General features: G+C 40.2%; 1 protein-coding gene across 1 annotated transcript in view; it reads right to left on the minus strand.

The window, feature by feature from the left end:
* Positions 1-27,213, minus strand: part of GSDME (gasdermin E) — a 73,051-nt gene that overhangs the window by 37,109 nt on the left and 8,729 nt on the right. The window contains exons 2-3 of the mRNA XM_055314673.1: positions 23,909-24,137; positions 20,659-20,851 (exon numbers count right to left, since the gene is read on the minus strand). Of these exons, the coding sequence (XP_055170648.1) occupies positions 20,659-20,851; positions 23,909-24,119 (404 nt within the window). The 5' untranslated portion in view covers positions 24,120-24,137. The remainder of the gene's footprint in view (positions 1-20,658; positions 20,852-23,908; positions 24,138-27,213) is intronic.

Genomic DNA, 27,213 nt, shown 5'->3' on the forward strand with positions numbered 1-27,213 from the left:
TACTCCAGGGATTCAAGGCTGATTTGACATCCACTAATCAGTGTACTAATATACCATATTAACAAAATGAAGGATAAAAATCATATGACCATCTCAATAGATGCATAAAAGGCAGAAAATTCAACACTCATTTATGATAAAAACTCTCAACAAAGTAAGTATAGAAGGAACATACCTCAATATAATAAGGCCATATACGACAAGCCCACAGCTAACATCATACTCAACAGTGAAAATGTGCAACGTTTTCCTCTAAGATAAAGAGCTGGAGCAATTTGGCAAGAAAAGGAAATAAAGCACATCCAAATCAGAAAAGAAAAACTCACTATTTGCATATGACATGATTTTACATATATCAAACCCTGAACACTCCACCAAAAAAGTATTAGAATAAACAAATTCAATAAAGTTGCAAGACACAAAAGCAATATATAAAAATCTGTTGCATTTCTTTGTATTAGGAAACAATCAAAAGAGAAATTAAGAAAGCAATACCATTTATAATTATATCAAAAAGAATAAAATTCTTAGGAATAAATTTAACCAAGGAGGTGAAAGGCCTATACACTGAAAACTACAGGATACAGATAAAAGAAAATGAAAACACAAATAAATGAAAAGATAGTCTTTGCTCATGGATTGGAATAATTAATACTGTTAAAATTTCCATACAATCCAAACAATCTATGGATTCGATATAATTGTATTAAAATCACAATGGTATTTTTCACAGAAATAGAACAATCCTAAAATTTATATGGAACCACAAAAGACCCTAATAGTCAAAGCAATCTTTAGAAAGAAGAACAAAGCTAGAGTCATCATACTCTCTTATTTCAAACTATATTACAAAACTATGGAATCAAAACAGTATGGTATTGGCATAAAATCATACACATAGATCACTGGAACAGACAGAGATCGCAGCAATAAGCCCATGCACGTATGGTGAGTTAGTTTATGACTAAGAAGCCAAGAACATACAATGGAGAAAGTACTATAGTATATAGAATAATAGTGATGGGAAACCTGAACAACCACATGTAAAAGAACAAAACGGAACCATTATCTTATACCATCCTCAAAAATTAACTCAAAATGGATTAAAGACTTGAATGTTACATCTGAAACTATAAAACTCTTAAAGGAAAGCATAAGTAGTAAGTTCCTTAACATTGGTCTTGGCAATGATTTTTTTAACCTGACTCTAAAAGCAAAAATGAAAGCAAAAGCAATGAAAGTAAAAACAAGTAGGACGATATCAAACTAAAACACTTCTGCACAACAAAGTAAACCATCAACAAAATGAAAAGACAGCCTACTGAATGGGAGAAGACATTTATAAATCATATACCTGATAAGGGGTTAATATTCAAAATATATAAGGAATTCATAAAAGTCAATAACATAAAAACAATCCAAATAAAAATGGGGCAGAGGATCTGAATAGACATTTTTTCAAAGAAATACACTGATGGCCAATGCATACATGCAAAAGTGCTCAACATCACTCATCATCAGGGAAATGCAAATCAAAACCACGAGATATCACCTGACACCTGTTAGAATGGCTATTTTCAGAAAAGACAAGAAGTAACAAGTGTTGGTGAGGATGTGAAGAGAACCTTTGTGCACTGTGGGTGAGAATGTAAATTAGTGCAGCCACTATGAAAAAATAGGGAGATTTCTCAAAAATTTAACAATAGAACTACCATATAATCCAGCAATTCCACTTCTGAGTATTTATCTAAAGAAAACAAAAACACTTGCTTGAGAAGATACATCCACCCCCACACCCAATGCAGCATCATTTACAATAGTCAAGATTTAGAAATAACCTATGCGTTCATCAATGAACAAGTGGATGAAGAAAATGTGGTATGTACATACAATGAAATTTTATTCAGCCATAAAAAAGAATTAAATCTTGCCATTTGCAAACAACGGACTTTAAGGATATGGTGCTAAGTGAAAAATGTCAGACTCAGACAAATACAGTATGATCACATATATGGGATTCAGAAAAACAAATAAACAACAGAACTCATAGATACGAAGAACAGATTGGTGGTTGCCAAACATGCAGGTTTGGTGGGGGGTGGGGGGGTAGACAAAATGGGTGAAGTGGGTAAAAGTACAAAATTGCAGTTATAAATAAGTCATGAAGATGTAACGTACAGCATGGTGACTCCAGTTAATAATACTGCACAGTAGCCACCCCTTATGTATGGTCTCAATTACCTATAGTCAACCATGGTCTGGAAGCAGAGGTTCCTCCTTTTGATGAATCATCAGGTCAAGAATAGCCTTATGCTACGTCACAGCATCAACATCATTCACCTTCCCTCATCTCATCACATAGGCATTTTACCATCTCACATCAGAAGGGCGAGCATGGTACATAAGATATTTTGAGAGAGAGACCACATTCTTATAACTTTTATTACAATATACTGTTAGAATTATCCTACTTTATTATTATTCTTGTTACTCTCTTACTATGCTTAATTTGTAAATTAAAACTTTATCACAGGTGTATGTATGTACATATATAAATATATATGAAAAAAATGTACCATACACAGAGTAAGGTATTATCTATGGTTTCAGGCATCCACTGGGGTCTTGGAACATATCCCCCATGGGAAATGGGGGACCACTATAGCTGAAAGTTACTAGAAGAATTCATCTTAAATGTTCTCAGCATGAGAAAATATTTGTAATTCCATATGGTGACAGATGTTAACTACACTTACGATAGTGATCATTTAGCAAGGTATACAAATATTGAATCATTACATTATACAACTGAAACTAATGTGATGTGATGTGTCAATTATACCTCAACATAAAAAACAACAACAACAATGGTCTCTTCCCCAGTCCGGCCAGGGATCAATGTCCATAGACAGGAGGAAGGAGACAGAAGCCCTCCCATATGAACAGCCAGATGTACTTTGTCCTCTTCACACATATTTTTAAGGACGGCCCAAGGTGCCTTCCTCTTCCCGGGGACAGCAGTATGAAAGCAAGAAAAGAGGCCACCAGGATGGAGACAGCATAGAACCCATCTTAAAGGGCTAGACCCCAAGGAACACACCTGGAGGCGAGTGAAGGAAGTAACAGTAAATGGGAAGAAAGTGCCCATTCCTCACCCAGTGCACTTGCTGGATGCCCCCCCTTAGCCACCCCATACTTTCCAGTGGGATCATTCTACTTCTTTTTAAAGATTTATTTATTTACTTTGAGAGAGAGAGGAGAGCAGAAGAGAACACACATAAGCCAGGGAGGAGCAGAGGAAGAGAGAGAGAGAGAACCTCAAGCAGGCTCCACGCTGAGCGCAGAGCCCCACTCAGGGCTCCTTCTCACAACCCCAAGATCATGACCTGAACTGAAAATCGAGAGTCAGACGCTTAACCAACTGAGCCCCCCAGGCACCCCAGGATCATCCTACTTGTGTGTACCTGGCCGCTCCGTGTCACAGAAACACTGCTGTCCTTCTAGACCTCGTCCCCAGCTTTATCTCCTACCTGTTGGGTTCCCACCTCCTCTGAGCCTCAGTTTGCCCACCTGGAAACTGAGAATTGGCTATGAGGCTTCTGTTTAGTGAGGCCTTATACACAGTGACCGCACTGTGCCCATTTCTTTGCTTCCACTCCTGGCAGGAAAGCCATGACAAGAACCCTTTCCAGACAGGTCAAAGACATGCCCACAACTCTCAGGGGGCTTCAGGAGGTGAGCGCTCAGCCAGGAGGTGGACCCTCAAAGCAAGGAAGAAATGACTCTACAGATGCAGAAGGGGGGTTGGCCAAGAGGGGAGAGCAGCCAGGTGGCAGCCGCTGCTGGGGACCAGGGCAGCCAGCAGGCAGCCAGACCTCCATTCCCAAAGCACCTAATCGTTCCCTAGGCCCAGCCCCAAAGAACCTGCCTCCTCTCCCAGGCTGGAGCTTTACTTTGAATTCTTTTTCTAAGGCTTTGAAAGCCAAAATGCAAATTCATAGAGAAGAAATCCTAGAGAAGATTTTTACAACTCTAATAATATCCAAAAGGAGGAGAGAAGCAGCTTTCTTTTCCTTTCTTTTATTTTCTTTTTTAGGATTTTATTTATTTATTCATGAGAGACACACAGAGAGAGGCAGAGACATAGGCAGAGAGAGAAGCAGGCTCCATGCAAGGAGCCTGATATGGGACTTGATCCTGGGACCCCAGGATCACGCCCCGAGCTGAAGGCAGAAGCCCAACCACTGAGCCACCCAGGTGTCTTTTCCAAATGCCATCCCCAGGATACCTCCTACAGAGATGAGGGCAAGCTTTCTCATGCAGACCACCCTCCCCCACCCCGCCAAACTCCTCCATTCAACTCCACAAATAGCTCCATCCTATTACATTCCAGGCACTGGGCTAGATGCCGGTGATTTCTCAGTGAACAAGACCAAGGCAGTCACTGTTGCCACATTCCCCCCCCACCCCCCCCACCCCCCCCACCCCCGTGTGAGAGCCCTTGATAATAACAGGTCCTACAGGAACAGGGTTTCCCCTGGCCCTCTCACAACACTCTCAAAAAGCAGGCAACATCAGGACAGAGTAGGGAACATCAGCTTTTATCGAGTCTGCCAAAGAGAAATGATAAAAGTGCAAAGGCCCCAGGTTTACTAGTTCTGGGGTGGAAAACCGGATGCATCTTGATTGTCTCCCCAGATGAACCCATTAGCAACAGCTGCCTACTTGTAGGGAAAAGCATTCTACAGCTGAGTCTAGGCCTGAGGCAATGAGGAGCAAGAAAGCCACAACTGATTGGCTATGTCCCAGAGGCCTGGGAAGGCAACAGAGACTATCCCTCCCTCCCCCTTGCCCCACCCCTGCCCCCACTCCCCCAGGTTACGGACTCACCTGAATCACATGGCACATTAGTGACACAGCCAGAATCAGGACACATAGCTTCTTTTTTCTATAATTTTATTTTAATTCCAGTATAATTACAAAAAACCCTAAAACTGATAGGGAACCACACAGGACCCCTAATAGCCAAAGCAATTGTGAAAAAGGAAAGCAAAGCTGGAGACCATTCCAGACTGCAAGCTCTATTACAAAGCTGTAGTCATCAAGACAGTATGGTACTGGTACAAAAATAGACACACGGATCAATAGAACAGAATAGAAAACCCAGAAATAAACCCACAAGTATACGGTCAATTAATCTTCCACAAAGCAGAAAAGAATATGAAATTGGGAAAAAGGCGGTCTCTTCAACAAATGGTGTTAGGAAAACTGGACAGCCACATGCTGAAGAAGGAAACTGGACCGCTTCCTTACACCATGCACAAAAATAAACTCGAAATGGATTAAAGATCTAAATGTGAGCCCTGACACCATGAAAATCCTAGACGAGGGCACAGGCAGTAATGTCTCTGACATCGGCTGTGGCAACATTTTTCTAACTATGTCCCCGGAGGCGAGGGAAATAAAAGCTAAAATAAACCACTGGGACTACATCAAAGGGACACACAGCTTCGGACTCCTGGACCAGTGCTCTTTCTGCTCCACTGCTCTGAAAACAAACAGCAAAGAGGCACAGGGTGCAAAGGCACCTGGAGAAACGGGGTGGGATGGCTAGAGCCGGTTTCAGCATCCCCCCAGGAACAGACAGGGGGACATTAAAAAGAGCCAGAAGATGGTGGCTGGCCTATTATTGCGAAAATATTAAGCACGAATTACTAACCCACAGGAACACAGATGTATACTGATGATTAAAGCTTTAGCAATTTAGGGATTTCTTCTAAAAAGTTGTGATTTATCAGCTAGAGCTGCAGTGAAAGAGGCTGCTCGCAGAGGTCTATGCACGCTGCTGGTAAGCTTAGCTTGGCTCTTCTAACAGCCCCGTGAGCAACTGAGGTTGCTGAGGTTGCTTCTCTCTCGGTAGCCAACATCCCCAGGCCTTAGCCGGCAAAACTCCCACCAACGAACGCTGGGGGCGGGCGGCAACCACCCCCTAAAATCCTGAAATGCAGAAGCCAATGCTGCTTCCATCTGCCTGGTTACCTCCTGGAGAGGACATGCATTTCCCCTTTCAAGTCTGCATGCTCCCTGGGAGGGAGGCAGGGGAAGCAGCACCTCCCCTGCATCTGTGCTGCCCTCCAGGTACAGCCCTCAGGGCTTGGAAGGTTCTGGCACCCCGAGTGTGCTTCACCACTAGCTGCCCACCTCACGTTTGTTCAGGCTTGAGAGCCTGGTGCCAGCAGATTGGCAGGGAGAGACCCAGCCCCACAGAGGGGTCTCTTGGCCAGTCCAGGTAATTCCCTTGCTCTTCACAGGGATTGGAGTAAGGCCACTGTGGCAATTCTGGGCCACTGAGACCTAAGGAAAACCTGCTGAGAGCACCCACAAGGTGTTTTCCCTCCCTCCTAAAAAGAGGTACAAGGAAGAGACCGCTTTTCTGCCTCTGGATCTTGTCTGCAGTGCGGCCAGTTGAGGACCAAGAGGGGAGGTACGCTGCTGAGACCGCAATGCATGGAGGCTACCACGGGGGTGGCCCCACAGAGGCACTGGATTAACCACCCACCATTCACTTGGGTCAAGGGTCACTCATCCCACCTCAAGATGACTCCTTATATGAGGTTCTTTGCAACTAGAGCCATCGTAACTGGATCGTGAAGTCATTGTCCCCCTTATTTCAAGGGCTCATGAGCCAATGAGCCAAAGGCACACAGCTAATAAGGGAGAGAATGAGAATCAGTTGAGCGTGTCCATCCTTGAAGCCCCGAGCCTGTCTTCTCCCTCCACTGGGCCCAGCACACAGAAAGTACTAAATACGTGCATGTTAACAGACAAGCAGGCTTTCTGCTCCCCCAGACACCAGCCTGCTGGAAACTGGAGCAGCCACCCAAGGGCGGGCTCCTCACCACCAACCAAGAGTCTCCATTTCAACCATGAGAGAAACTTCCCACATACCGGAGATACTGAACCCAGAGCTGGGGACAGGAAATCTCTAGAAACCTGAACTACTGCTCACTGGGGCCTCCACTGTAATATAATGAGAAAAGCCTTGCTCTCTCTCTCTCACTTGACTGCAACTTAAGGATTGTAAGTTGCCTGAAAAAAAACAAAAATCAAGGCACAACGCTAACCACACGATTACCAACATAACCAGGCGACCCCCACACTGTGACTGCTCCACCTCTGTTCACATTAGTCTACAGGACACTTCATCTCACATACAACCCAGAGAGAGAGAAGAAAAAACAAATGAGCAATTATAGACATTCAGCCTTCAGACAGTCATTCATTCACAGCCACCCGTTGATGAGATGCAGCAGGTCTGCAAGATGATAAACCAAGGGACACCTGTGTGGCTCAGCTGGTTAAGTGTCTGCCTTCAGCTCAGGTCATGATCTCAGGGTCCTGGGATGGAGCCCTGAGTCTGGATCCCTGCTCAGTGGGGAGTCTGCTTCTCCCTCTCCCTCTGCCTCTCTTCTCCATTCATGCTCTCTTGCTTTCTCCCTTTCAAATAAATAAATAAAATATTTAAAAAGGGGGGAGGGGGGATAAACCAAGTGCTGCTGATGCAGAGGTGAGTTCACACAGGAGCCCTTGGGACATTTTTCTCTTTCCACACCCTGTGCTACAGCAGCTAGACTGGAAAAATCAAGTGGGTTGTGGAACTGGATTTAAATCCTGAGTCCAGACAAAGTAATTAATGTCAGCAATTCAGGCCCCTCAGATGTAAACTGAAGATGAACCAATTATTCTCTCAACCAGACAGTACTTAGTATGCTGCAGGCACCATGGAGGGCCAGAGGTGAGCCGGACGATGTGTCAGGAGGAACTCGGAATCAGGCAGATACAACATATGTTACCCCACAGAGTCACACTGGTTTGTGTCCCAACTGGGGAATCGTTGGGATGGGTGACATGACTCCTGAAGGCAGTGGGGCTAATCTGAGGAATTGGCCAGAAGCAGAGGAGGTGCATCTGTTTGTGTCCTTTTGCACATCTGTATGGACAGGAGTGAAGGAGCTTGCAGATAAGACCTGAAGGTAAGGAAGAGCCTGAAGCTCAATCCCAGGAAATGAAATAAGTTCAGGGAACGGGCCTGGGGAATATGAGGGCAGAATGGTAGGATAGGAGGCTGAAGAGCAAAAGCAGATCCGTGTCAACCCGAAGAGGGTGTGGACATCATCCTAGGACCCTGGAGAGCACAGAGGGCATGAGGCAGGAAAGGACCTGATCCAAGCCACTATCTGTGGAGAATCAACTGGGAGGGGTGATAGTGGGTAGAGAAAGGAGGATATCCACCAGGAGGCCAGCACCAGGGAAGTGGTTGTGAGGCTGCGGCAATGGGAACGGGTAAGAAAGATATTGAAGATGTAAAGTCAACTAGTGAGAGACCAGATGTAGGAGAAAAGGTGAGGAAGGAGCTACATCTGATACTAAGATTTCTGGCTAACACACCTGGACTTAAATCTCACCAACCAGCACCTCAGAGGGAATTGGGCCCAGAATCAGGTTTAGAGAGAAGATGACAAGTTCAGTGATGGGTATAGCCCACGTGTCAGACCCTGTGTGAAAGGCTCAGGTGGGATAAACACCTGCTCATCTGAACTTGAACTCCTGACTCGTTCCAGGCAATCCAATTTTGAATACTACATCTCATCAACTTTAAGACACGCATTTTTTTCACATCTTAACAGTTTAAATCAGGATGTTTTAAAATTGATGGGTGAGATGGGCTGATTAGCAGTGTTCTTTCTTACTGGTAGGTACAATAGTGGTGCATCTTACAATGGATGGCATCTTCAATTTGATGAAATACGAGGTCTACCAATCTTAGAAGAAAATAGTATTTGAATGTCTCTCCTTAGGACTTAAATCCTACCTAGTTCCAAAAAGATCTGAAGTAACCTGTCAAAGTAAAGATCATAGACTGGGCAGGTTCTGCAAAATAAATAAATAAATAAATAAATAAATAAATAAATAAATAAATAAATAAATAAATAAATAAATAAATAAATAAATAAAAACCACTCCCAGGATTAAATATTGGAAAGAATCCCCAGAGCGCCCTTGTCTCCCACATGAAGGGTTATTAGTTGGCCATGATTTATATAGTGGATAAAAATAACAGGTCAAACAAGCTTCCAGGAGCCCCCAATCCTAAGAACTAAGGCCAAAACCAGGAGACAGAAGAATCTGAAAAAAATAATAATAATAATGACAGTAAGTTGACTGACTTTCAGACAGCCCAGAGATGAGTGTGGCCAGGGTTCTCGAGAAAGACATCTTTTAAAAAGAGTGAACTCGATGGGGCCTTGAAAGCTTCATAGTTGCATTTCCCACCAAGAATAGGGTGACCAAGACAAGGCCCATTAACGTCTTCCTGATGTTGTTCAAGGACTTCATCTAGTTTTATTCAAGAATTTAACAAGCACTTACTGTGACAAAACATGCACAGGGACAGCCCCCCTGCTTTCCAGCCTTCATGGTACAGCCACATGTCCGGGTCCACACTCATTTTGGAAGAAGCCAGGCTGTTGCTACAGGCAGGGACCAGATACTCTCCCAATCTCCCTGAAGGCAGTCCTCTCACGGTGGGGCTCCTACCGGGGACTACACGGCTGCCTGCCTCCCCCAAGATGTGAACGTCAGAAATGCCACACGTCAAAAACTCCAAGGACTTCACTTTATTTCTCCTCCGAACCTCAGCATCTCCCTGCTCCATTATCAAAGGCTAAGTCACACATTTATTTCCCTCCAACAGCTCTGACCTTTGCTGGCTTTTACAGCCAGGCTCTATTTGGGGGTAGCAATAATAGCAGTAGTTATAAAAGTGTTCCCACTAATAGCTACATGCAGTGAGAACTTGCCATGTGCCAAGCTTTGTTTATATTCTCTCACTTAATTCTCACACAAATACCCTGGGAACACTAATCCCATCTTATTAATGAAATCCAGGGAAATGAAGGAGAAAAAGATGCCTCCTATGTCTTGGTTTAAAGAAAAAGATCTTTTTTAAGCCAGGAGTGGGAGGAGGTGGTATATTACTGTTAGTTATACTCTTCTATATATGTCTGCGTTTCCAGAATTTTTTTTTAAGATTTTATTTATTTATTAATTTATTTATTTGAGAGAGAGAGAGAGAGAATGAGAGAGATCACGAGCAGGAGGGAGAAGCAGACTCTCCACTGAGCAGAGAGCCCAACAAGGGACTAGACCCCAGGACCCTGGGATCATGACCTGAGCCAAAGGCAAACATCCACCTGAGCCACCCAGGTACCCCCCCCATTTTTTTTTTTTTTTTTTTTTTTTTTACTTTTTAAAAATGAGCCTGAAGTTTACCACTCCATGATGGGCCTAGAATACTCCTACCACCAATGCCAAGAGAAAAGCATGATGAGGTGCTGCTACTGCTCCCACACCCAGAATTTGGGATGCACTTCCCTGGTTTGCTTTGACTACTTAAAGGCTGACCCTGAGGAAAGAAACAAAGAAAAAAAGAGAATAAATGAAGGACCAGATTCAAGAAATTCTTGTTCCCCAAGTATGTGTAGCCATAAGTCTTTAAATTGTTAGGCCCAAACTCCGTTAAAACTAATGATGCCCACACTGAGTCAAGCACTAAAACAAAAAGGATTTCCGAACCCTCTGCTGGCCACAGGGAAATGTATCAGGCTGGAAGGAAGACCAGTTTCAACCTAGCTGCAATGTTTGTTTGTTTGTTTGTTTATTTATTTTAAGAAAGACATGTGCATTCAAAACCCCGCCCTCAAAAAACTTTTAAATCGGGTAAGAGTTGATGGCACACTGAAAGACTACTCATGAGAGCTACTGTAGGAACTTTAGAGAGGTCCGATGTGGGCCATAATAAAGAGGAGCATTTAAAATTTTTATGTGTAGAACTTTGGAATTCAGAAGTATTTAGACATAATAAGACTGAATGTAATTTTGAAATATTTTTAATAACTGTGAAGGTTTGTCATTACCACGCCATTGCTGGCACTGCTAAATTAGTTCCATGTAATTTGTAAGTTGAATTCTTAATGAAGAGCCAAATTTCTAATTATCACATATTCATACAGAAATGTAATCTGTTTTACCAGAATTTGCTTCACAATACAACAGAAAACGAGAATGGTATCTGCTCTGGGAATCAGCTGAAACCAAGGCCTGAACTCAAGAAGGGGCTGATGCCTGTACCCTGCAGTCCACTCACTTCTGACATTTAGCCAGAAGAAAACCCTCAAAGGCCATCTAGTCCAGATACTTCACTGACAGCTAAGAAAACAGACCAGGGGCAGAAGTGACATACCAACTTTCAGAAGTTATTTACCAGGGATAAATTTCCCCAAGACCCTAGGAGATTAGAAGCAATAGATCAGGGGCAGAGATGGGGTGGAGTGTGGTGTGGTAGCTTTACTTAAGGCAGTAACAGATGGCTGCTGACCGTGGGAGACAGGGCAGAAAAATGAGAGTTTATTACAAAATAATAGTGGATCTTAAGAATAAAACATGAACCCAAATCATTATGCAAAGGTCTCAATAAACGTGGGATTCTCCATTAAAAAAAAAAAAGTTCCTGATATATCTTAGCATAGTTTTCCATCAAGAATGTTTTAAGATAAACATAGAGCTCTCATTCAAAGAGGTCAGCTCCAGGTGTGTGGAAGGTTAATTACAGTAGAATACCTTCATGCCCAACAATGCTAGATAAATGTTATATATGCGGGTGCTTGTTTTTTCAAGGATAGATGAAGTTTGTTTTTGAGATGTACACACATCTCATGGACAATAAAGCTAATACTCTGAATTCTGAGGACTAAAGTAACTTTTACACAGATGACAACTTATCTAAATGACCTGAAATAAAATGGCTGCAAATAAGCACTCAAGAACGTACAGTACTTAAGCATTACTAATTACCACTCCCAAGGCCACACGTATGTCAAACAGCACCTTATCAATCCAGTGATGTTGTGGGAGTCCAAAGACAGGCAGACAACATAGATAAGGTTTTATGACTCCACCATGAAGTAAGAAGAATATTCGCTCTACATGATCTCTATCCCATGACTGGCAGAGTCTTCCCTTGCCAACCATCTCCTCACCTGTAGCTCACCTTTACCTCTTAGCAACAAAACAAGGAGGAGGTGACTCTGTCATAAGACCTATCTCCCATTTCTAGACATTAAATGTGTTCTTTACCATGTTCCTGATGTCACTTCCATCCCCACCCCCTCTTCCCCATCACCTCGACAATGAACAGGTTTCTAAAGACCCTCCTGAGATGATCTCATCCCTGTGTATGGCACCTCCAGGTGGGCAAGCCTAGCCATGCACTGGGCTTGCTTACTCATGCATCTGGTCCACTGTACTGGAAACCTGAATTCACACTTTACCTTTACATCCTGTGCTAGAACTTTAGCTACTTTTACCTCAGCTAGTTTCTTTGCCTCACAGCCACTTAAACACAATTCTGAGGAAAGAACAGGAGCCTTGGAGCCAGCAAATCCTGGGTTGAATCCCAGCTCCAGCATCCAAATTGAGCTCTGGGACTGAAAACAAGTTACTTTTCCTTCCTGAGCCTTAGATTCTTAAGTGTAAAAGAAGAGAGCTGTGCAGAGTATATGCACACTTTATGTCTGTGCTATAAAGTGTGTGGCACACAGTAGGTGCTCAGAAGATGCTTATTTCCTTCCCCTTCCTTTCTCCTTGACTTCCCACTTAGAACTGCTGGCAAGAACTTCTTTCTCTTCGGAATATTTCCTCCTAGTCCTACTTGCTGACCCCTCTCCATATGCTTTCTGTTGGCACTATCTTCTACACCTGAATCATGAAGAGGGTTTGGAAAACCTATACTGGGAAATGTGATTTTAAAGCATTGCCAAATGTGGTTCATAAAATAGAAGTGACAAAACTGCAAAACAGGGCTCAACTATAGAGGTTTGGCTGATGACTGAGAAACAGAGGCCCCTGGACACTCCCAGCCACCTGTCCTTCTTCTCCCTTATTTGCCAGACTTAGCAAATAAAAATGCACGATGCCTGGATAAATTTTATTTTCAGATAAGCAACAGATATTTTTTTGGTATGTCCCAAGTATTGTAGTAGAAAAGTAAAATGCCTCCCTAGCAAAGAAAAAAAGCCACAGAGAAAGGAAACTAAAGACCATGACTATCACGGACAGGGGTGGCTGTCCCTTCCACCTGGCATTGCCAGAGAGAGCTTAAAGTTGTCTGACCAAAGAGAGATTCCTGCCAGAGTCTTGGAGTCCTAGGCAGTAGTAACAGGAGGTATTGAATAATAGCCAAGGTCTTTCAAATCTGTTAAGCACCGGGGGTTAGTGAATGAATTTTGAAGACTGCAGTTGCCCCAGCATTCTGAATATCTATACAAAATCCACCCATTAAATGCTTGACATATGACTTCTTTGGTATTATTTACTAATTTTTTTAAACATAATTTTGTTCATTGGATGAATTTTATATTTCATATAATATCAGGAATGTTGGGAAAGTGGAGATAAATCACCTATACCTAAATGCAAGTGAGTTTTCTCTTTATTTGGAGTTGCATTTCCTATTTGAAAAGAATTAAAAAAAAAGATTTTAAAACTACACAGGAAAACACATATGTTAATGTACAAACTGAAACATCATCTCTCACAAGAATTATTGCAATAACCTCTAAATTGGACTCCCTGCTTCCATTTACCCAGTCTCTTCTCAAACTAGCAGCCAGAATGATCCTTCTAAAAAATAAGTCCCACTATGTAATTTCTTTGCTCAAAGTCTTCTGGTGGCTTCCCATCTCACTCTGCAGAAGAGGTAAAATCTTTCTAGCAACCTGCAAGTCCCTTCAGGACCTGCCATAAACTCCTTTTACCCCGCCCCCCCCCCCAGATCTCTCCTTTTCCTGCCCAGCTTACTTAGCTCCAGCCACACTGACCTCTGCCTATAAGACTCTTACCCAGGATATCCTTATACTTGAATCTATTCTTCTTCAAATCTTTGCTCTGATGCCAACTTCTCTGCAATGCCTTCTTTGGCCACTTTTTCAAACCACAGACTCCATTGCTAGCTACCTTGTCCCCCTTCCTACTATATTTTTCTCCATTCTACCAATCCCCATCAACCTACTTATATTTTACTAAGTTGTACATTTTGCCTCTCTCCACTAGAATACACAACAGACATTGGCATTTTGTTCACTGAAGCATCCCAAGAATGCAGAACATTACACAACACATAGAAGGCACTCAACAAAATTATTGAGTGTTCAATAAACATAAGGTAAAAATAATGAGTTTCACTGGGTAAAATGTATTTCCTACAAACTAAACAACGAATAAATGTGGAGTTTTCTTCAAGATTTCAAAGTTGAAAACCAACCCTTCTGCTAAAACCAACCCCCCTGCTTTCTTCTTTTCCTAATCAGAGAATTAGCAGGAGCCAGAGGGAAAGTCATTTTCCTGCTTCTGATATCAATATTCAAAAATGTAGGACATAGCATTCTCCTTGTTGACATTTTATAAATAGCACAATTGAAAAAAAATTACATTTTTGCCTGAAGCAACATCTTTTTAGGGTGCATCCCTTAAATGTAAATGGACTAAATTCTCCAATAAAAATGCAGAGTGGCTGAATGGATAAAAAAATAAAAAAACACCCAAGAACCATCTATATGCTGCCTACAAGAGATTCACTTAAGATGTAAGGACACACAACCGACAGTGAAGGGCTGGAAAAAAGATATTGCATAAAAATGGAAACCAAAAGAAAGCTAGGCTTGCTATACCTACAGCAGACAAAACAGACTTCAAAACAAAGACTATAATAAAAGACAAAGAAGATCATTATTTAATGTTAAAGGAGTCAACCCAACAAGAGAATATAACATTTGTAAATGTTTATGTACCAACATAGGAGCACCTAAATACATAAAGCAAATATTAACAGACTTAAAGAAAGAAATAGACAGCAATAGAATAATAGCATGGGACTTCAATATCCCACTTTCATCAATGGATAGATTATCTCAGATTATCAGAAAGAAAATATCAACCTTAAATGACATGTTAGACCAGGTGGACTAACAGATATATACAGAACGTTCTATCTAAAAGCAGACTACAAATCCTCTCAAGTGCATATGGAACATTCTCCAAGATAGACCATTATTTTAGGCCACAAAACAATTCTTAATATATTTAAGAAGACTGAAATCATATCAAGAATCTTTTCTAACTACATGGTATGAAACTAAAATAAATTATCAGAAGAAAACTGAAAAAATTCACAAATATGTAGAGATTAAACAACATGTCATGGAACAATGGGTCAAAAAAATAAAAAGATTAATAAAAAGATACCTTGAGACAAACAAAAATAGACACCAAAACTAGTGGAGATGCAGCAAAAGTTGTTCCAAGAGGGAAGTACATAGCAATAAATGCCTACAGCTTAAGAAACAAGAAAGGTATCAAATAAACAACTTAACATTACACCTCAAGGAATTAGAACAAGAACAAAGCCCAAAATTATTAGAAGAAAGGAAATAACAAAGAAAGCAGAAATAAATGAAACAGAATAACAAGACAATAGAAAAGATTGATGAAACTAAGGGCTAGTTCTTTGGAAGGATAGACAAAATTGACAAACTTTTAGCTAGACTCACCAAGAAGAGAGGATTTAAATTATTTAAATAAGAAATGAAAGAGGACACATATTACTACTAAAACCACAGAAATAAAAATGATCATAAGAGACCACAATGAACAATTATACACCAACAAATTGGAAAATCTAAAGGAAAGGATAAATTCCTAGAAACATACAACCTACCAAGACTAAATCAAGAAGAAATAAAAAATCTGAACAGACCAATTACTAGTAAGGAGATTGAATTAGTAATCAAAATCTCCAAACAAACAAAAGTCTAGGACCACACAACTCACTGACAAATTCTACCAAACATTTAAAGATTAATAGCAATCCTTTTCAAACTCTTACAAAAAATAGAAAAGGAGAAAAAACTCCCAAACTCATTTTATAATGCCAGCATTACCCTTATATTGAAACTATACAAGACCACCACAGAAAAGAAAATTATAGGCCAGTAGGGTAACAGATGTTAACAAGACTTCTGGTGATTTCACAATATATACAAATACCAAATCATTATGTGGTACACTTCAAACTAATGCAATGCTGCTCATCAATCATATTTCAATTTTTAAAAAGAAAGAAAATTACAGGCCAATATCCATGATGGACATAGATGCATAAATCCTTTACAAAATATTAGCAAACTGAAGAAAATAGCACATTAAAAGGATCACCAGAATGATCAAGTGGGATTTACTCCAGGGATGCAAGGATGATATCCATGAATCAGTGTGATACACCACCTTAACAAAATGGAAGATAACAATCATATGATCATCTCAAGAAATGCACTGTTTACAAAATTCAACATCCCTTTATGATAAAACCCCTCAACAAGTAGGTATAGAGGGAATATATCCCAATATAATAAGGCCATATATGATAAGCTCACAGCTAACATCACACTCAACAGTGAAAATCTAAAAGCTTTATCTCTAAGATTATGAACAAGACAAGGATGCTAACCCTCTGCGCTTTATTCAACACTGTATTAGAAATCCTAACCAGAGTGATTAGGCAAGAAAAAGAAATAAAATGCATCCAAACAGGAAAGGAAGAAGTAAAACTACCACTATTTGCATATGATACTATATATATAGAAAATCCTAAAAAACTCCACCAAAAAACTGTTAGAACTAATAAACAAATTCAGTAAAGTTCCAGGAAACAAAATCAATATGTAAAAATCTGTTCCATGTCTATACATCGATATGAACATTCAAAAAGAGAAATTGAGAAAATAATTCCTTTTATAATTGCATCAAAAAGAATAAAATATCTAAGAATAAATTTAACCAAAGAGGTGAATATTCTGCACACTGAAAAGTATAAAACACTGATAAAAATAAATTGAAAAATAATAATGAAATACTCTGTGCTCACGGATTATAATAGCACTAAAATTTTCCTACTATCCAAAACAATCTACAGATTCAATGTAATTTCCATCAAAATTCCAATGCATTTTTCAGATAAAGAAAAAAAACTCTAAATAAATTCTTAAATTTGAATGGATCCACAAAAATCCCTGAGTAGCGAAAGCAATCTTGAGAAAGAAGAATAAAGCTAGAGGCATCACACTGTCTTATTTCAAACCATATTACAAAACTACACTAATCCAAACAGTATGATTTGGGCATACAAACAGACATATAGATTAATGGAACAGAACAGAGAGCCCAGAAATAAACCCATGCACATATGGTCATTTAATTATAATAAGTATATAAAATGGGTAAAGGACGGTCTCTTCAATAAATGGCATTGAGAAAACTGAACAGGCACATGCAAAAGAATGAAACTGGGCCATTTTCTAACACCATATGCAAAAATTAACTCAAAGTAGATTAAAGATTTCAATGTTACACCTGAAATCATAAAACTCTTAGAAGAAAACATTCGTAGTAAGTTCTTAGACATCAGCCTTGGCAATGATTTTTTTAATCTGACACCAAAAGCAAAAGCAACAAAAGCAAAAATAAACAAGTGGGCTACTTATGAACTAAAACACTTCTGCATAGCAAAGAAACCATCAACAAAGTGAAAAGGCAACCTACTCAATGGGAAAAAAAAATTGCAAATCATATACCTGGTACAGTTAATATATAAAATATATAAAGAACTCATATAATTCAACAGAAAAAAGAAATCCAATTTTTAAAATGGGCATATCTGAGCAGACAATTTTTCCAAAGAAGACATACAGATAGCCAGTGGCCACATGAAAATATGCTCAACATCACTAATGATCAAGGAAATGCAAATCAAAACCACAATGAGATATCACCTTCTACCTGTTAGAATACCTAATATCAAAAAGACAAGAAATAACAAAAATTGGAGGGGATGTGGAAAAATGGGAACCCTTGGTCCCATTAATGGAATTGTAAATTGCTGCAACCACTATGGAAAATAGTATGAAGGTTCCTCAAAAATTTAAAATAGAACTACCATACGAGGGCGCCTGGGTGGCTCAGTGGTTGAGCATTGCCTTCAGCTCAGGTTGTGATCCCAGGGTACTGGGATCAGGTCCTGCATGAGGCTCCCTGCAGGCTCCTGCTTCTCCCTCTGCCTATGTCTCTGCCTCCATTTCTGTGTCTCTCATGAATAAATAAATAAAATCTTAAAAAAAAAAAAAAACCCTACCATATGATCCAGAAACTTCACTTCTGGGTATTGATGCAAAGTATTTAAATATTCACTTGAGAAGATTTGCACTCCCATGTTCACTGCAGCATTATTCACAATAGCCAAAATATACAAAGTGTCCGTGGATGGATGTATGGATAAAGATATATGGCGGATATGTGTTATATTGTGATTTATTGTAAGAGATGCATATTTGGTCTTCAACTCAGTTCTTGGCACAGAGCTCCTAAAACCCTTGGAATCTCCTGTGATAAGAGTAATAAAGATGTCTTTCATTATGTTAATGAGGTGACTTTTGGGAAGTCCTTTGGTAACCTAAAGATAGGGGCTGGTTATCTGGGGAGCCAACCATGTCATTAGAAGGTTTTAATTTTCAGTACCTCCACCGTAACCTCTAGGGAGGGGAGAGAGGCTGGAGATTGAATCAATCACCAGTGGTCAATGATGATTAATCAATCATACCTATGTGATAAACCCTCCATTAAAAACCCAAAAAGACAGGTTTCAGAGAGCTTCCAGAAGTGAATACATGAAGATTTGGAAAAAGTGGTGACCTGGAGAGAACAGGAAGGCTCCACACCCTTTTCCCATACCCTTCCCTATGCATCTCCTCCACCTGGATGTTCCTGAGTTATATCCTTTTATAATAAAACAGTGATCTACTGGGATCCCTGGGTGGCGCAGCGGTTTGGCGCCTGCCTTTGGTCCAGGGCGCAATCCTGGAGACCCAGGATCGAATCCCACATCGGGCTCCCGGTGCATGGAGCCTGCTTCTCCCTCTGCCTGTGTCTCTGTCTCTCTCTCTCTCTCTGTGACTATCATAAATTAAAAAAATAAATAAATAAATAAAAATTAAAAAAAAAACAATGATCTACTATGTAAAACATTTCTCTGAGTTCTGTGAGCTGCTTTAGCAAATTAATTGAACTCAAGGAGGGGGAATCTGACTTCTAGCCCATTGGTCAGAAGTACAGCTAACAGGGATCCCTGGGTGGCACAGCGGTTTGGCGCCTGCCTTTGGCTCAGGGCGCGATCCTGGAGACCCGGGATCGAATCCCATATCGGGCTCCCGGTGCATGGAGCCTGCTTCTCCCTCTGCCTGTGTCTCTGCCTCTCTCTCTCTCTGTGTGTGACTATCATAAATAAATAAATTAAAAAAAAAAAAGAAGTACAGCTAACAACCTGGACTCCTGAAGGGCATCTGAAGTCCAAGGAGGGGGTCATGGGAACCTCCAGTCTGTAGATGGGTGACCAAAACCACAAGTAACAGCCTGGGCTTGCTGCTGCCATCTGATCCAGAGTAAAGGTTGAGGACAGTCTTTTTTGGACATTTAGTTTACCTTACCCTGCGAATCTAATACTATCTTTAGGTAGATAGTATCAGCATTCACTTGAATTCTCCGACACTGGTGGAACTGGGTCAGGATCCGAATTTAATACATACACAGTGGAATATTATTTAGCCATATAAAAGAAAAAAATCCTGCGACGCTTGGGTAGCTCAGTCAGTTAAGTGTCTGTCTTCTGCTCAGGTCATGATCTCAGGGTCCTGGGATTGAGCCCCTCATCGGGCTCCCTGCTCAGCAGGGAGTCCTCTCTCTCCCTCTGTGCTCATTCTCCCTCTCCCAAATAAATTTTTTAAAAAGCGGGGGAGAAATCTTGCCATAACATGGATGGAGCTTGAGGGGATTATGCTAAATGAAGTTAAGTCAGACAGAGAAAGGCAAAAAGAGCACAATCTCACTTATATATGGAATCAAAACAAACAAACGAGCTCATGGTTACAGAGATCAGATTAGTGGTTGCCAGAGGCGGAGGGTGGGGGGTATGTGACATGAGTAAAGAAGATAAAGAAGATCAAAACCTCCAGTTATGAAATAAGTCCTAGAGATGTAATGCACAGTATGGTGAGTGTAGTTAATAATACTGTATTTCATGTTTGAAAGTTGCTGAGAGAATAAATTTTAAAAGTTCTCATCACAAGAAAAAATGTATTTGCAATTAGGTAGGGTGAGAGATGTTAACTACACTTACTGTGGTGAACATTTTGCAATAGGGACAAATAATAAATTGTTATGCTGCACACCTGAAACTAATACAATGTTATATGTCATCATACCTCAGTTAAAAAAAAAAAAGTGGCACTTTCCTTGTCTCCCCACTCAGGCTAAGAACAACCAAGAAATCCCAGACTAAAGGAGGAGCTCTCATAAAGTTTCAGCACAACCGTCATTCAGTAATGTTTGCTTTTGGGCAAAGTTCCCATCTGTCACCCTTTTTACAAAGGTCCAACCGAATGACCTTTAAATGTGATACATGTCAAAATCCAAAATGCCAAACAGAATTCTTATTACCTCTCCGTGGAATCTCTAATGAGCTGCTGCAAGTCCACCTCCTGCTTCCTCAGGGTCCCAAAAGAAGACTGACTTTCCACAAGTCCTTTGCCTCCAATGTTCAGCTTGACCTTCCCCAGCGCTGTCTCAACAGTCCCACTGACGTGGTTTTGAAACTTGCTCTCATATTTCACGAAGTCCGACTCCACGACCACTGGAGTGAATGAGACACACAAGGATAATATGGCCACCTATCAGCCTTAGGCCGCCTCCCTTTCCAATCCTGTGGAATTCCATGGAAAGCTGGCAGCTACGCTATGTGCATATTCAAGAGAAAATGGAGCTAGCACCCCTACGTACTACTGAGAACATGGTGTGACCGGTGGCCAGGGGCTCTACTGGATGCTCGTTTGTCTTTCAATTCCAATATATACATATGTAGACAGGGGTACCAAGAGTATCTGAAGAGTTTAACAGATAACTTGAAAGCAAGGATCCGGGGCACCTGGCAGGCTCAGTCAGAAGCGCATGCAGCTCTTGATTTTGGGGTTGTGAGTTTTAGCCCGACACTGGATTTAGAGATTACTCAAAAGTAAATAAGTTAAACTTTAAGCATCCATTTAACCATTATCCAGATGAAATAGAATATGTTACTTTTTAATTTTTTTCAATAGAGTATTTTAAATGTGTGCTTTTCCAGCGTAAAGACTGTAAAGGGGCTTCATGAGGATGACACCTAAGCAGGGTGAAAAAAGCAGCCTCTGCTCATGACCCATGTTTGAGTGGTCTGCATTACTCTGTATCTGGCAGGTCAGCCACATGGACCTTGGGCATCTTCCTTTCCCACCCACCAGTCTTGGAAGACATTCCCCTGGCCTTCATTATCGTCTCTATGAAAAAATTTCCCTTCCTGTACTTACCTGTTTATTATTATTATTATTATTATCATTATCATCATCATCATCAGAGAGAGAGGGAGTATAGGCAGGAGAGAATCTTTTTTTTTTTTTTTTTTTTTTATGAGAGTCACACAGAGAGAGAGAGAGGCAGAGACACAGGCAGAGGGAGAAGCAGGCTCCATGCACCAGGAGCCCGACGTGGGATTCGATCCCGGGTCTCCAGGAGACCAAACCGCTGCACCACCCAGGGATCCCAGGAGGAGAGAATCTTAAGCAGGCTCCACCCCCAGCATAGATATGGGGCTCGACATGGGGCTGAATCTCAGGACCCTGAGATCATTACCTGAGCTGAAATTGAGAGTTTGATACTTACCCAACTGAGGCCACCCAGGCGCCCCAGCTTACCTGTTTCTATTGACCTCTACCCAGCCATTTATTTTTTATTTTTTTAAAAAAAATTATTTATTTATGAGAGAGAGAGAGAGAGAGAGACAGAGAGAGAGGCAGAGACACAAGCAGAGGGAGAAGCAGGCTCCATGCAGGGAGCCCAACATGGGACTTGATCCCAGGACCACACCCTGGGCCAAAGGCAGGCGCCCAACCGCTGAGCCACCCAGGAATCCCTACCCTGCCATTTAATTCCTTATCTCTACTTCTGATAAAGTCAGTGGGCATGCCTGCCCTCTTTCTCTCTCTCACACCATCCTGGGACACATAAGCTCCAGACTCTCTACCCTTACTTTCTGGCTTCCCAGACTTAGGAAGATGCCACCATCTACCAGGTATCCCAGCTTCAATCTAGCCCTCCGGAAATTACTACGTTCCCCATCTGGTCACATCCAAGTGACTAACACATTGCCTTCAAGATCTGCCTTTCTTATCTGGACACTGAAGATAAACATCTGATGATCTCATCTCTGAATTGCCAGCATTCTCTTATCCCTTATTTCTACTGTTCTCATTTTGAATCCAACCAAATACCACCATAAAAATCGTGTCAGTCATTGTCATTCGGTATAGCTACATTTAGAGCGTCTTAGGAACCTCACACTTGGCTTTTTTCATTTCCCAGATCCAAGGCTCTCTTGGGCTCCTGGTTGTACTTCCTAAGAAATTCAAATCTGCCTAAAGTCTGAAAGGATTCTTTCCATCCATTCACTGTCCCAAACACCTGTATTTTTTCACTTCTATCAAGAAAACCATTCCTGAGCAAGGGCTAATGAGAATTAATTATCAATCATTATCTTTGCAATTTATAAAATAGAGAATCATCTCTGTCACCACTGCCAAAAACAAGACAACTGTGAAAATGTCCTCAATTAGAAGCCCTTTCCTTTTTATAATCTTGTGGAATACAAACACTTTGGGAAATGCTCTGGGGAGTAGCATAGAGCAGTTGTTAAGAGCTCAAGATTTTAATCACTATTTTAATATTCCTAGCTAGATGAACTGGCTAACATTCATCTGCCTGAACCTCAGTTTTCTCAGATGTAATTTGGAGATAATACCTTCCTGATGGATTCTGTTACAAGTTGATGTACATAAATCACATAATACAGAGCCTGGCACATAGCAAGTGCTCAATCTATCCACTGGGTTTAGGCCAAAACAATATTATTTCCTGATAAAAGGAATAGTCCTAGGTTGTACAAAGTGCTACACAGATAGAAATCCTATTTCTTTATCTCTATCTATTTGTGGACCAGCTTGAGAGCTTGCCCTGCTCTCCGCAGAAAGCTTCATTACATGAGTAATAAAACCTCCTGGTGGACATGTGGCATCATCAACCTCATACAAACCAGATTTTGGGTGGTAGATCCATCCTACCGATGTTGAGTGGCCATAACACTTAAAATGGGCATGTCTTAATTTTATACCAAAAACTGCAATATTATTTTTTAAATATTAAGCTATAACTTCTCATGTTTGGCCTCTAGAATTTTGTTCATTTAAAGAAACGCTATGTCTTGGGGTGCCTGGATGGCTCAGTCAGTTAAGCATCTGACATTTGATTTTAGCTCAGGTCATGATTTCGGGATTGTGAGCCCAAGCCTCACCTCAGGCACCATGTTCAGCAGGAAGTCTGCCTGAGATTCTCTCTCTGCCTCTTCCCCCACCCTAAAATAAATAAATAAAATAAAATAAAATAAATAAATAAATAAATAAAATAAAATAAATAAAACCAAAAAAGAGAGAGAGAGAGAGAGAGAGAACAGAAAAAAGAAAGGATATATCTTTAAGAGAGTATGCACAGAAACAGAACTCATTTTAAGGACTCACCTTATAACCAATGACTCAAAACAACATGTATCTAGAAGATAAATCATCTTCTTTTCTGGGACTAACTATAGAATATACCCAAAGAAACCTACCTGGACTCAGAAATTGGTTTTCTGTGAGTACATCTCCAAGGGTGACAGACAAAAACTGGTACTTGGGTCTCTGCCAGCACCAGAATCTCTTCTTTTTGGTCACCAGACTTAGAAGCTGTAACTTATCAGAGTCATTCAAGTTTGGTACTGCAATCAGATTACCTCCAGCATCAACTTCTTTAAGAAAATTCCTTGTTGCTTTGGCAAACATTATGAGAGCCCAGATTACCTGAATACAAAAAGAAAAAAACAAAAAAAAAATTGTTACCCCAAATTAAATAAGAAGTTATTATTTTTTTATTTATTTTTTTCTAAAATTGCCTTATTTTTCCTTAGTGTCAATCAGTATGCCTGAAAGAATGCCTTTTCCTTTGAGAACACTCTGGTATGGGTTCAGCTGGTGATAAAGAAATCAAATTAAAATACTGAAAGAGAATATGTAGATCTAGATAGGCTAAGTTATGCTTCAGACACAAATAAGGCTCCAAATATTAGTGGCTTATAATAAGAAATGTTTATTTATTGGTCACACTCTATATCTGGTAGAGGAGGACAGGAGAGCTTTTCTCATTACAGTCATCCAAAGATCTAGATTGAAGGGGAGCCACCATCCAACATGAAAGAGTTCTGGAAAGTCTTATACTAGCAATTAAAATGCTCTGGTCCTAAACTAACACACATCGTGTTCACTCACAATTTGTTAGAGTAGTTATATGATCTCAGCCAGCCAGAATGGTAAGGAAATACAATTATATCATGTATCTAATAGGTAGACACCTAAGAATATTTGTTGACCAACATACTGACTGCCCTAATTTGTAACGTACAAAGTTATAACCACTTCTTTGAAGAGTCAATATGCTTTTTCTCCATACTGTGTGATCTCCCCTATTCACAAATGGGAAGAAAATATTACTTTTTAATCCTTAAATAAAGACCTAGTCACTCTTCAGCTGGAGGGAAAAAGAAGAAACACATTGGAAGATATAAAATACTGCGTTCAGTGGAAAAAGTAGACTATTCCTCAAATGGTGTTAGAAGAACTGGCTAATCATCTGGAAAAAATAAAGCCGGATTCCTATCTCATGCTGTACAGAAGAGAAAATTCTCAATGGATTAGAAGGTTTTTTAAGGAAAAAATGAAACCATATATGTACTAGAAAAAAATAGAGACAAATATTGTTCAATTGTAGGATAGAAAGGCCTCTGGGAAGAGAAATAACTAAGAAAATACTTGTAATATTTATAACAAAAAACTAGAATACTTAATATACTAAAAAAATTTCACAAGATTTTTTAAAACACTGTAGTAAAAATTATGGGCAAAGGTTATTAACAATTCACAATATATAAACTGCACCTAGCCCATACACACACACACACACACGAAGATACACATATGTGCAAACACACAAGAACACACACATATAGTTATTATTATTCAAAAAAACACAAGCGAAATAAGTTTTGTAAAAAGTATCCATAGTCAAAGGTTAAAATATCTAATGGACAAGAAATGTGTTTTATTTGTATTTGTACCTTGGTGCCTGGCAGTCACATAGATGTAAAATCACAGTTTAAAAACTAGAAGTAGTCTTAGATATTAACTAGTTCAACCCACTTGCTTTATTTTTTGTTTATTTTTTCAATTTAAATTGTATTTATCTATTTAAACTCAATTAATATACAGTGTTATTTATTTCAGAGGTAAGAGTTTAGTGATTCATCAGTTGCATATAACACCCAGAGCTCATTTCATCAAGTGACCTCCATTACATCAAATCATCAAATGCCCATCACCCAGTTACCCCATCCCTCTACCCACCTTTCCTCCAGGAACCTTCAGTTTGTTTCTTATAGTTAAGAGTCTTTTATGGTTTGTCTCCCTCTCTGATTTTGTCTTATTTTTTTTCCTCCCTTCCCCTATGATCCTCTGTTTTGTTTCTTAAATTCTACATGAGTGAAAGCATGGTAATTGTCTTTCTCAGATTGACTTACTTTGCTTAGCATAATACCCTCTAGTTCTGTGTCCTTACAAATGGTAAGATTAAATCTCTTTGATGGCTGAGTAATATTCCATTGTGTTATATAAAAATTCTCAATTGAAATACTGAAAGAGAATATGTATATAATAATATATTATACATATATAATAATGTAATATAATAATAATATATAATAATCCACATCTTCTTTATCCAGTCATCTGTCGATGGACATCTGAGCTCTTTCCATAGTTTGGTTATTGTGGACATTGCTGCTATAAACATTGGAGTGAAGGTACCCCTTTGGATCACTGTTTGTATCCTTTGGGTAAATACCTAGTAGTGCAACTGCTAGGTCATAGAGTAGCTCTATTTTTAACTTTTTGAGGAACTTCCATACTGATTTCCAGAGTGGCTGTGCCAGCTTGTATTCCCCCAGCAGTATAAGAGGGTTCCCTTTTCTCCACATCCTCTCTAACATCTGTCATTTCCTGACTTGTTAATTTAAGCCATTCTGGCTGGTATGAGGTGGTATCTCATTGTGGTTTTGATTTGTATTTTCCTGATGCTGAGTGATGTTGAACATTTTAAGAACAAATGTTGTTGGGTCACCTGGGTGGCCCAGGCGATTAAGGGTCTGCCTTTGGCTTGGATCATGATCCCAGAGTCCCAGGATCAAGCCTCACATGGGGCTCCCTGCTCAGTGGAGGGTCTGCTTCTCCCTCTGCACACCACCCCACTCATGCTGTCTCTCAAATAAATAAATAAAATCTTTTTAAAAAAAGAACAAATATTGTTAAAATGTCTATGCTACCCAGAGCAATCTACACATTCAATGCAATCCCTATCAAAATATCAACATTTTTCACAGAGCTGGAACAAATAATCCTAAAGTTAGTATGGAACCAGAAAAGACCCTGAATAGCCAGAGGAATGTTGAAAAAGAAAACCAAAGCTGGGGCTATCACAATGACTGACTTCAAGCTCTATAACAAAGCTGTAATCATCAAGATAGTATAGTACTGGCACAAAAACAGACACACAGATCAATGGAACAGAATAGAGAACCCAGAAATAGATGCTCAGCTCTATGGTTAACTCAATCTTCGACAAAGCAGGAAAGAATATCCAATGGTAAAAAGACAGTCTCTTCAACAAATGGGGTTGGGAAAATTGGACAGCCACATGCGGAAGAATGGAACTGGACCATTTTCTTACACCACACGGAAAAATAAATTCAAAATGGATGAAAGACCTAAATGTGAGACAGGAATCCATCAAAATCCTAGAGCAGAACACAGGCAGCAACCTCTTTGACCT

This window comes from Nyctereutes procyonoides, unplaced genomic scaffold (genome assembly GCF_905146905.1).
Source record: "Nyctereutes procyonoides isolate TBG_1078 unplaced genomic scaffold, NYPRO_anot_genome, whole genome shotgun sequence".
NCBI lineage: Eukaryota > Metazoa > Chordata > Mammalia > Carnivora > Canidae > Nyctereutes > Nyctereutes procyonoides.